The sequence below is a fragment of the Colobus angolensis genome, unplaced genomic scaffold (assembly GCF_000951035.1).
Source record: "Colobus angolensis palliatus isolate OR3802 unplaced genomic scaffold, Cang.pa_1.0 Scaffold5, whole genome shotgun sequence".
NCBI classification, from domain to species: Eukaryota; Metazoa; Chordata; class Mammalia; order Primates; family Cercopithecidae; genus Colobus; species Colobus angolensis.
This window is the reverse complement of record NW_012118487.1, coordinates 31,985,340-31,997,794: the sequence shown is the minus strand read 5'-3', so window position 1 is coordinate 31,997,794 and position 12,455 is coordinate 31,985,340. Positions and strand designations below refer to the sequence as shown.

The 12,455-nt window shown below is 34.3% G+C and overlaps 1 protein-coding gene across 1 annotated transcript in view; it reads right to left on the bottom strand.

Moving 5' to 3' along the window:
• The window catches only part of ASIC5 (acid sensing (proton gated) ion channel family member 5), a 34,928-nt gene that overhangs the window by 14,216 nt on the left and 8,257 nt on the right, over positions 1-12,455 (bottom strand). The window contains exons 3-4 of the mRNA XM_011959729.1: positions 8,236-8,473; positions 6,105-6,230 (exon numbers count right to left, since the gene is read on the bottom strand). Of these exons, the coding sequence (XP_011815119.1) occupies positions 6,105-6,230; positions 8,236-8,473 (364 nt within the window). The remainder of the gene's footprint in view (positions 1-6,104; positions 6,231-8,235; positions 8,474-12,455) is intronic.

Below are 12,455 nucleotides of genomic sequence, written 5' to 3'. Positions count from 1 at the left end.
AAATATATAAAAGAGCTCTAATTAATTGACTTAAAGAAGAGTAAAAGCGCTTGAATTACATACTTTATCAGGAAAAAAGAAAAGACTAGTCAAATTCTTTTTCAAGTTTATGTAACTTAAGTAAAATCTTAAAAAAAAAAAAAAAAACCTAGCTTTAAAATTACTGGTAAAGTAATATCAGAAATGTCTTAAGAATTGCCAGCATACTTTTTTTGTTTATATTTATTAATCAGGCAATTTCAACTAATCCCTGCCAAACACTATAAAATGGCAAAATTCAGCAGAGAGGTTACAAAACTATAAACCTAGCCCCAAACAGAATGATTGTTGCTTATGCAGTTTTTAATAAATAAGATATTGATATTGGTTTAATGAAAATAGCTGCAGCTTAAATTTTCTAAGATTACCATGACTTCCAATCTTGTGACTTTAGGCAGCCTATTCCACAGGCAGTAAGGACGTTTGTTTTGGAAAGGACTGCTATTGTCTTTGTTTCAAAGCTAAACAATAAATTAAGCAAGATGGAGTCAGTTAGGTCATATCCTTTTTACTGCCTCAGTTATATTTTTGCAATGGCAGTTTCATAACTTTAAATCATGACTATTGCAGTTTTCATAAATAAATCTAGGTGAACAATTAAAATAAAATAGGTAAGGGATAAATACTTGTATAAAAGTTATCATAATTTAGAATACAAAGTTATGTTAATTTAATAATAGATATTTCATTATGTGGGTATTTTCCAATAAATATATATTAGAGAAAAACAGTCTTGCTTAAAAAAAGTGTGTCCTTTTTAAATAAAGATAAACAAATCTTGTCTAATTCAAAGCTTATCTAAAGGTTATGTATAACACAATTTAAAAAGAACAAGGAAACAAAAAAGGATGTAAAGAAAGTTATAAAAATAAAGAGTTTTTTTGTGGTAAGACAGCTTAAAGAGGAATAATATGGTAAATTTAGTCCTAAAATAAAATGACTGGTTGTTTAAGAAAGGAGAGGTGTTCAGGACAAGCCAGAAAGTCCAAGCATGTCATTAATAGTCAGTGGAAGTCACAATAAAGATTTAATTTTTAAAAAAACAAAAACTTTAATATGATCAAGTTCTCACATTATTATTAAGTTTTGGTTTGCTTAGGAAAAACACTGAGAGAAAATTTTTTAAATAAAGTTATTATATCCATGTATCTTCCTGTATGTGCTTTTAGAGTCCTTGTGACATTAAATTATAGGGCTTTGACTCCAGGGTCTAAAAAGGACACCAAGTCCTACTAAATCGTAAACACTAACAGCAATTAAAGCCTCATCTTCAGGCCCCACAGCAGACTCCAATCAAAATAAAATGCATTCCTGGCCAGCACAGGAACTCACACCTGTAATCCTAATACCTTGGGAGGCTGAGCAGGTGGTTCACCTGAAGTCAGGAGTTCCAGACCAGCCTGACCAACATGGTGAAGCCCCATCTCTACTAAAAATACAAAAAATTAGCTGGGCATGGTGGCACATGCCTGTGGCCCCAGCTACTTGGGAGGCTGAGGCATGAGAATCACTTGAACCCATTCAGCAGAAGCTGCAGTGAGCCAAGATCATGTCACTGCACTCCAGCACTCCAGTTTGGGTGACAGAGTGAAACTCTGTCTCAATAAAAAAATAAATAAATAAATAAATAAAATGCATTTTTGAGAGATAGGGCCAGAAATTAAAGCCATTCAACTCCTCAAGGCCACGTGACTATTGAGGAAGAGGTGGGCATGGGAGATTGCAAGTGACATTAAGAGACAAAATAAGTTCAGTTTCTCTATAAATTAATCATGAACATCAAAGGCACAATAATTCAAGACCAGCATATGGACTCCTGTGTCAGATTAACAAGGTTTTCTTGAAGCATTAACTAACTCCTTAATAAAGATCATAAAGGTTATAAAAGGCTTATGGAAGTTATATTTTATGGTCAAGATGAACGTTTATAGATTGTTTACAAAATTTTGAAAAACAAATTTAATTGGCTTCATGCTGTTTTTATTAAGGCTTCTTATTTGGAAAATTAAGTCTCCTCTCTCAAAGAATGAAACTTTTTTCTTTTTTTAAAAAAAATTCTTGAGTTATCACTTTGGTTAAATGAATGACTTTACAATGACCGGTAATCCTATTTCATAATATCAAGTGTTTTAAACTTTTGATATTTGATGATCTTTCTAAAATCAAATAATTATGTCTTTTTCTGACCTAATTAATCCTTTAAGATATTAGTTTCCCTAAAGTCCAAAAATGACATAATTTGGCTTACTTGGTATAAAAATTATACAGGAAGCATTGTCAAATATGAAATTGTGTTTAGTTTTCATTGGGCTGTATATAAATGTTATTGGTATGTGTTCCAGAATTAATGGAAAGGCCTGTAATTCTGATATGACTTAGTGTACATTATAAATAATAATCATAATCATTATGTTAAAATGATTGTGTACCATCAAGGTAACAAATTTCCCTGTCAATTGTGTCTTTGACTATGTCTGCTCTAGAAACTTTTTTCATCCAAGGACAATTGTTCTCATGTATTGGTCCTTGTTAGAAGGTGTTTTTATAATCAGCTATAAAACTCTAACAGGTGCCCTTAAATGCAGGTTTCTGATAACTTCGGAGATTGTAACATCAGAAAAGAGGAAAAACTTTCAGGACTCATGGAGAGCTAAAATGTTCATGAGTATTAAGCAGAACAAGAATTAACTGCATGGACTCAAATAATCTTTCTGATTTTTTACTTAAAATGTTTGCTGATCCTTTGTTTTGTTTTTCAGAGTCTTAAAACTTTTATTTTGAGCTACTGACAGCTTTTAACAATTTAGTATACTCCTATGAACAAAATGTGGAGCTTACTCAATTCTCTCTGCCTGATTTCTCCAGAATTTGGAAACTATTTGTGAGTATTCTTAACTTATGGTGATACAGTTATTTGCATAAGTGCAATAAGAATCTGTTTTCATTTGTAACAGGACACAATTGGAGAAACTGGTTATTTTACCAAGGCTTTTACTGGAATGGTGTGCTTTCCTTTAAGGATTCAAACTTGTCTTATGAAACCAATAATGTCCTTGGAAAAACTGACCTCATATTTTGTGTACAGAGTCTCTGTAAAGGGTTTCTGACCTGCAGTAAGTAAAGAATGTCACTTTCTGACAGGCCCAGAAGCTCCAGGTTTATCTTGGAACCTCAAGTGGAGAGGAAATTCACCCAACTCATAGATACTTGATGGCACAAATCCATGGCTGGACTCGGCTTTTAAAAAGTCTTATCTGAGATTCCTTCTATGGAACAAAGTTCCACCAAAGGCAATTTAAAAGCCTATGTAAAAAATAACTATTCTTGCTGCACTGTATACAAATAATTTGGCAAAATAAAATAAAGTAAACTAGTCCTAATATGATTTGTCTTTAGCAAAAATGTGAAATTTTATGTCCTAATTAATCCTTTAATTAGGATTAGAGAAGAGAGAAAAATTATGTTTCCAAAACTATAGTACACTTGTTGTTAGGTTCTAGTCCTGCCCTGTGTTTTTCAGTTTTTATTGTTTTCTACAGTTTGGACCAAATTCTGATTTTTCTTGGCTACAAGCCTTCAAAATAGTGTTTTCAATTTTTTTCTTTTTTTTCCCCATTTTTCCTAATTTGGAGTCTCTGAAAACTAAGCTGTGCTTTCTTAAAGTCCTGCAAACTGAAGCCTGTCAACTTAAACTTTAGAAGAAAGTAACAGTAACCTATTTGCATACATAGCCACTTTTCATACCTATCTACTGATGTACAGACTTCAAAGTAATGTGGACTATATGAATTTTTCCAGGATTATTCTTTTGTTTGTTGTTGTTTTTCTCCCTTCCTCCCCCTATTTTCTCTTCATAGAACATGAGACTTTGCAATCTTCTAAAAATAAACTTTTGGGACCTACCCATCTAGTAATAAACCATCCTAACCATGAGAAAATCAGATGAAAACTGAGACCAGAGACTCATGTTCTCCTAAAATGCTTTCTCCTAAAGACTTTTTTTAAAGGGAGTGGGGGAATGGGAAAGGAGATTATCTTGGGCCCCTTAAAACTGGGAGCTGCCTCTCATTCTATTCAAAGTTATTCCTTTGCTCACTGAGACAGATGCTTATTCTGATTGCCTCCTTTGGAAAAGCCAACCAGAAACTCAAAAAAAAAACGCAACCATTTGTCTCTCACCTACCTATGATCTTGAAGCCTCTTCCCTGCTTCAAGTTGTCCCCACCTTTCTGGATGGAATCAATGTACATCTTAGGTATAATTGATGTCTCATGTCTTCCTAAAATGTATAAAATCAAGCTGTGCCCTCACTACCTTGGACTACCTCAGGACTTCCTGAGGCTATGTCACTGGTGCCTGTTCTTAGCTTTGACAAATAAACCTCCTAAAATGATTGAGACTTGTCTCATCGTTTTTCTCGATTGACAATCATTGCTCAAGACCTCTATAGGTTTCCATGGATCACATTTCATCTTAGATAGGTGCAGGTAAATATTTACAATTACTGTTAATGATCTTGTTTCCTCTGGCCTTAGCTTCACCTAGTTGCCTTTTAGTTGCTTCCTTCTTAGCTGCTTTCTTTGACTCATTTGCTTAGAAAATCATTTGGCCCTCTTCATTTTGCAATTAAAATCCCTGCCTTTATGTAAAATTCAAGTTAATTTTCCCATAAGAGTGAAGATTTACACTATTTCTTTAACACTAATGTTCTTTTTAATAAATCTTAGGTCAGATGAAGAAATTTAAGACTAAACTTCTGGTGACTTTGTCATTAATTGTAATTTTAGGCTATAAGGAGAAGAAACAGGCTTAAGAGTATAAAGAATATACTCTATGAATGAGTCAACTACATATGTAATTACATATAATAAACATACTAAATATTCTATTTGTAATTCAAAACTCTATTTCTCCTGGTCCTTTTGTAACCCTCTAAGAAACACTTAACTATCTAGTCTGGAGAGATATCTCAATGTTATTTACTTATGGAACATTGCATTGAATTTGTAGATTTTCATTGCATTCTAAAAATATTTGGAAAATTCTAGTTTGTAAAAATTGATAATATAATGTTCGAACTGACCTTATGGCTAATATTTGAAAGACTCAAAAGTATTAATCAAATACATTACAAGTATAGGTAGGTACATACATTAAGGTTTGCAGTGTTATGTTTGGACATAAAGAAAAATATCTTGAATGGGATACAAAAGGAAGCTATGAAAAGAATATTACTGGAAATTCTTTAAAAGTAGCCAATGGCATGATTCACTTGGATTGGGAGGTGAATGCAGGAACACCAAGTTTGTTTTTCATCTTGGTCATTAATTGTATAATTTTTGGATACTTAATCTATCAGCATTTTAGAATCCTCTTTTATAAAACCATAATAATGAAGTACAATGCCTTTAAATGTGTAATACTAGAAGTAGTTATGTAAGACAAAAGGTCAGAATTAACTAATCTTGGGTGGGAGCTATACCAGGAAACCTTGAAAAAAACACCACTGCATTTCTTAGGTGTTTGAACATCTGCCTCCCAGGGCTAAATACTTAGAACTTATTAGGTCAATTACAACTTTCCAAAAGCTGGGCTTGTACAAAATCTATTCACATAATATTCCTTATATAACCAGGATGTTTTCCATCACTTTTCCAGATGTACATTCTATAGTTTGTTAAATGTGTATGTAGAGTTTCTTTCTAAAACATGTTGTCATATTTACAATAACATATTTCTAAAATTATTGTTAAATGCAAAGAGTTCTCTTAAAATAGCTACATACATTGCAACTTAGAATCTCTGGGTTTCATTATTTTGTGGCATGAACATTCCCTGGAGTCAATAATTTAAGTCAATAAAACTCTCCAGTTTATGCCTTAAAATTTTGCCTGTTTAATTTGTAAGCCAATAGTTATATAAAATCCATAGGAATCTAGATTAAATTAACAAAAACTGAAATAATATCCAATGTGTGGGAGCTCTGATATGGACCAATAGTCTGATCATATTTTTGGAACCCCCACCCATTCTTGTTTGTCTTGAACCTGGAGAAAATTCAATACCTGATTCACACTGAAGAGCAAGCTCAAGCCTCTTCCAGAGACACTCACTTTTCTCTTTGCTTGCATAGTTTCACCATGATTAAAAGTAAAACAATTTCCATATTCAGTGAAGACATGTCCAAAATCCTCCAATATGTAAATGAACCAAAAAAAATCATCAATTTGATATTTTTGTCACTTCTGAAGTTTGCTATAACTTTTTTTTTAAAAAAGCACAAATATCTAACAAGACTGCAGAAGTATCAGAGAGAATAGTCTGATTTATATGTGTTTTCAATGATAGTTTTTTTGGCAATATACATTTATCAACTTGCATGTGATTATTTAAAGGAGACATTTTTATATAAAATTAAGCATGTGTTTAAAACATTTTTAAAAATCACTTTTTTTATATTTTCCTGAAGATGTATGGAAATGTGTTTTTACCTGTGGAGCACTACTACAGCATCCTTTCTTGGAGGAGCTACACCTTCTGGAACCTGTATGGTCACAGTGTGGCAGTCAATCACATGACCCTGCTCCTTTGGCCCTCTTTTTCCAGTCACTACAGAGTTGTGCATGGGACACAAGCTGGGCCAAGCTTAAACCTCACCTTCTTGCCTCAGTGATTGGTTCAAGAATTGATATGTGGGCTGGGCACGGTGGCTCAAGCCTGTAATCCCAGCACTTTGGGAGGCTGAGACGGTCAGGAGATCAAGACCATCCTGGCTAACACGGTGAAACCCCATCTCTACTAAAAAAAATACAAAAATCTAGCTGGGCGAGGTGGCGGGCACCTGTAGTCCCAGCTACTCAGGAGGCTGAGGCAGGAGAATGGCGTAAACGTGGGAGGCGGAGCTTGCAGTGAGCTGAGATCCGGCCACTGCACTCCAGCCTGGGCGACAGAGGGAGACGCCGTCTCAAAAAAAAAAAAGAATTGATATGTGTCCCAAGTATAGCTAATCAGAGTCTTTGGTGAGATTATTAAGTGGATACTGGAGTTCTAAACTCTGATAATGAACGTCTAGGGGCAGTCAGCAGCCATTTTGGTGAGATGGGGAGAACTCATACAGAAAGAAGCCAACCAGAATTATGAGATGGAAATAAAGTCAGAATATTAAAGATAGTCTTGGAGACCATTGGTTCAGCATTTTTCTGAAGCCAGACCTACTGTTGGAGTTCCCGCTTAGTTAAGCCAACTCATTACTTTTAGTCTTCAGTCTACTAGAATAGAAATGGGTTTCTGTAATATGCAACTGAAAAATTTCTCTAACACGAAATTTCTTGGTGGTGAGTTAAACATGTTGGTGAATAAAAACAGCATAAGAGAGTTTACTTTCCAAGTTAAAAGTTTAGTTCAGAAACTCATCTCTGTGAAATGTCTCTCAGGCATTTTTTTCTGCTTACTGTGTGCTAAGGTGGCCTACCAAAAACATAAGAAATTGTATCCAAGAACCAAGAATTTGTGTTTACTTAGAATCCCCTAACAACACAGGCTATGGAATACTGATACAGGAAATATGGCATCAAATTGCCTATGTAGTTGTTTATTAATAGATTGTAGATATATCTAGTACTTTATCTTAAATGTAGATTAGCTGTATAAACAATAACAGGATTTTGTATTTGTTATGTATTTGTTTCCTATTTGTTATGAGTGAGTGTATATTATATAATATATGATAGCTATTGTTATATATAATATATAATAATAATACATAAATTTTTCATAAACTCTGGGATCCTCTTATTTTCTATAGTCTCTAATCCAATACCATAAGCATATAAGCAGAGTGATGGATATTTGGTCATTATAAAAATACTATGTTGGAATAGGTTGTTTGTTGATGAATGGAAAAAACTAAAATATCCTCTTGTGTTACATTGTTTTTCTTTTGGAAGGACTATACTACAAGAAAGACAATCAAGTTTTCTCTTTTCTATCTTTCCTTATCTAACCGCTTGAAAGAGGAAATTTGTCTCATGTGTATTCCGTACCCCCGATATCATAAGGCTGAGCTAATGAAATAGAATCTGTAATGAAATTTGGATTGATTCACCATGGGAGTAAATGCCATGGGAGCTCAATGTGAAACAGTGCAGTAAAGGAACTTATCACTTTGATTATATTTGAAGAATAGAAAATCGTTACCTTTGGGCTACATGGCTTTCCAAAAAAATCACAGTCCAACAAAGTGCTGTTGTCGAGATAAAAACCTTTGTTCCTGATAAATTCTGCAATGCTGAAGTTTTGGTGACTTGCAGCAAAATCAGTAGCCTCTGTAGAGCCAGTGGAATTGGCAGTAATTTCTCGAAGATGGAGGACTTTGGATACAATGTGCCATAAGAAAAAAATAACACCAAATTTGGCTACAGCATCTGTTTGGAACCTATTAGCAGCAATGAAGGCCATAGTTAGAATAATGAAAACGTATAATTATCTAGAAGAGAGATACCAACATCTAGATTCTATTAGCTTCTTCTTATCTCCTACACTCTCCCTTATTTGCAAAACATTTAAGCAAAATTGTATTCCTAAGAAGTCTTTGACCCATTGTGCAATTAATCTTTTATTTGCACATGTAGTTTCGTTTACCTAGAATATACCCCAGACCTTGATCTGGATTACACCTAATGGATCTTCAAGATTCAATTTAAAGGAAGACGTGGGAATGTATAGTTGTTAAAAATGCATTTAGGAGCCAGATTTCCTGTGTGTGGCCTTGTCCTGTGTCAGCTTAGCTAAATTAGAACTGCATTTCCTAGCATTCCCATCCTTGTATATATATGAATTTCACTGTCGTGCAGGAGCTGTGGTAGCTCACCCACACTGCAATCCATCTGCTGACTCAACTTGCTGGTATTGGGCAGCAGCTGGGACCACAGCTCCTCCAGCTCCTTTGTGACCTCTTCCTTCAGCTTCTTCAAATACTGGGTTAGGTAAGAGTGCAACCTGGTAAAGATGACAGCTATCCTGCAGATTGGAGGTAGTGAAAAAGAGACCTACGTTTTGAGCTTGTTATTTGTTTCCCCAACTTCATATCCATTTTCCCTTCCTGCTGGCCCTGCTTACTTCAGCCCCAGCACTAGTTACAGGCGAAAGACTGTACAAAGACTGCTTAACCAGCTCCTGCAACGAAGTGGGATTTAATCCCTAGAAGAAAGCCCTTTATTCTGTCATTCATGGAGATCCTGTTTCTCCAGTTAGGTTCTAATTGTTACAGTCATTTAATGGTATGACTTAGCTAATTTTTTTCATTTCCCTGTGACTTAAGTTTTCTCTCTTGTAAAATCTGTATATATTAATATAACCTACCTCAAAGTGTTGTTTTAATGATTACATTAATTGTTCTTAAAATTTTTAGATAGCTGCCTGGAATATAGTGAGTGTTAGGTATGCACTTATTAAATAAATGGTCCATTCTGGCCACCGACGCAGAAGTAATCTATTTAACTTAACAACTGTATCACTTTCCAATTCTCTTGTCTTGTGGGGCAATTTTGTTTTGCATCCCATATGGTTCTTTATTTGCATGCCTTCCATTCCTTTACAAACATGATCAGGACTTTCATATTTTGGATATTATAAATTTTGAAACTGAACAAATGTTCTCTCTTTAAATTGACTGCTAAAAGCATAGAACGGAATGTATATTCCACTCGGTAAGTATATGGGGTATGTGGTTTGTATGTTATACCTGAACCTCTTTTGTATCCCAGATTTTATTTCTATTTTCCTTTATATTATATATCTTATTTAATATATAAATATATATATGTGTGTGTGTATATGTACATATAAAGAGAGAAGAAAATAAAAATATTTACTCTAAAATATATTTTTTGATGTATTTTGAAATGGCTGCTACAGGGTCAGCTAACGGAAGTGACCTTGCAAAGCTGTCTTTTATGTGGAAAATTTGCATCTGTAGAAAACGTCCATTAATGCAGCTGGGCCTCCTCTTGCTAGGCATTTGCTTGGTGTAAGAGATATTGAGATTCTGACACCTTTGAAAGTCTAAAAAGAAACATTTGCCATCTTGTCTCTCTGAAGAAGTCATCATCTATATAACAAGGTCACCTTTGCTAGGCAAGCCTCTTCCTTTCTCCCTACTATAACCTGTATAACCTGTCTTGCTGTTAAAACCTGCTTTCAGTAATGTTCTGAGCCCACATCCTTTCTGTAATCTCAGGATGATAAATAAGCCTCTGTATCTGGTTGGGATGTTGGGCTTTATTCTGAAGGCTCATGTATATACACATTAAATATCATTGTAAGCCTTTTCTTCTATTAACCAATCTGCTTCATGTCACTGATTTTTCAGCATATCTTTAGGGGGCCAACACCCATGACCCCCACAATATATACATATAATTTTTCTTTCAAATTCAAGCTATATTGAATCCTTTCTCAGTCAAGGTAGGGCATACACAAACCACAAAAATGGAGAAACAACCTCAAGCCAACATTACATACTCTTTAAGTGATGAAAATTGTTTTCATAGTCAATATCTAATATTGTAGCTTACTAAACTGGCTCTGATCTTTGCAAAGCTAGCCCAGGTCCTAAAGCTCTGTAAATACCCTCCTCAGACTTCCTGATTCCAAGGCACTATTGGTCATCTGTCATGGTGGTGTTCTGCCTAACTACAGTACATCTAATAACCTTGCTTTTCTTGGTCAAAAGTATTTCTTGGATCATTAAGGTATTAAGAGTTTACATCAGCAACAGATTTTGGCAGAAGGATGGTGTAAACCCTGTATTGAGAGATGGACCTCCAAGCTACTACAGGTTTCCAACTCCCAGTGATGGACAGGTTCCCAGCAATCTGCTCCAAATCCCTACAACTGTGAAATCCTGCACAGTCAGAGCCAGTACTCCCTGACACATGTTCATTGGATTATATTCAAAATCGTTATGCAGAGAAGTAAAGGAATTACTATACATATAGGAGGAATGAATACAATCAACCAAAAGGTTAAATAGGAGGGCATCTTAAAATATTTTTAAGCTTTTTTATTATACTAATAATATTTGAGACCATGAGAGTAATTTATATAGATTAATTAAATTTAATAAATAAAACCTAACCATATTAAGCCAAGGAAGAAAAGTTTTTTGTGAGAAATATTGCTTTGCATAAAACAAAAGTGTTCTGCACTGAGTTTATTTTCAATTTTGTTTTATTTTTTGAGACAAGGTCTCAATTTGTTGCCCAGGCTGTAGTGCAGAGGCACGAACATGGTTCATTGTAGCCTCCACCTTCTGGGCTCAAACAATCCTACCACTTCAGCCCCCCACGTAGTTGGGACTACAGGTGTGCACAACCATGCCCAGCTAATTTTTATATTTTTTTTTAGAGACCGACTTTTACCACGTTGCCCAGGCTGGTCTCGAACTCCTGAGCTCAAGCAATCTGCCTACCTTGGCCTCCCAAAGTGTTGGGATTATAAGCATTAGTCACTGCATCTGGCTTATTTTCAATTTTAATTTGAACTTTAAAACTCTTCCAACCTTTCCTTTCAAAAACCTTGCTTAGCTAGAATTTGCCTTACTATTTAATTTAACACAACTGGTAAAGAGCTTAGCAGAAGAAAATAACACTAAAAGTATCTTAATTTGTTTGAACAATTTAACATCTGGTAACCAGTTATTAAATCTGTCTTTCTCATGTATATCAATGGTTCTAAATGTACTTCCCCAAATTATGTGACCCAAATGATTAAGTTTCATCTAAAATCCAAGTTGATGCCTGACTCAGGTCTTATTTGAGTCCTGCCAAAACAGACCCATTTCTTGTACATTTTACAGTTAAGTTTATGGAGAAAGAAAATGAGGAACAATGTCTGCCTTTCGTATTCTTCTTTGAGCAAATTTTAACATCTTACCTTTCTCTGATTAACTAATGAAACCTCTGATATGTCTTTATATTTGTATGAGAAGCAATAATTTTACTTTTGGTTAAAAATCCTTTAGCAATTTTTTCTTGCATCAAACAAATTTGAAATAAACAAAAAATCACAGTGATTATAAACATGAAGACCCAGTACATGAGTTCTCATAAACAATGGATCAAATAGCATCAGTAGTCACTACATTCAATTATTATCTCTGATTTTAGTGGAAGAAAATAAAATTCTGAAGTTTTTACCAAATGAATAGAAATTTTTGATGAATTTTGTGATAAACATATTTTAGTGAAAATTTCAGACACAAAGACATTTGAAAAGCACTAGAACTGATACCAAATAACCAAGTCACAAATATTATTAAAATTTCTGGAATTTTTTTGTGAAATGTGACTTTTTATTAATTTCTGCCAATTGTATTCTTAGGAGTTTGTCTTTCTGTATAACCATTGCTTCGTGTG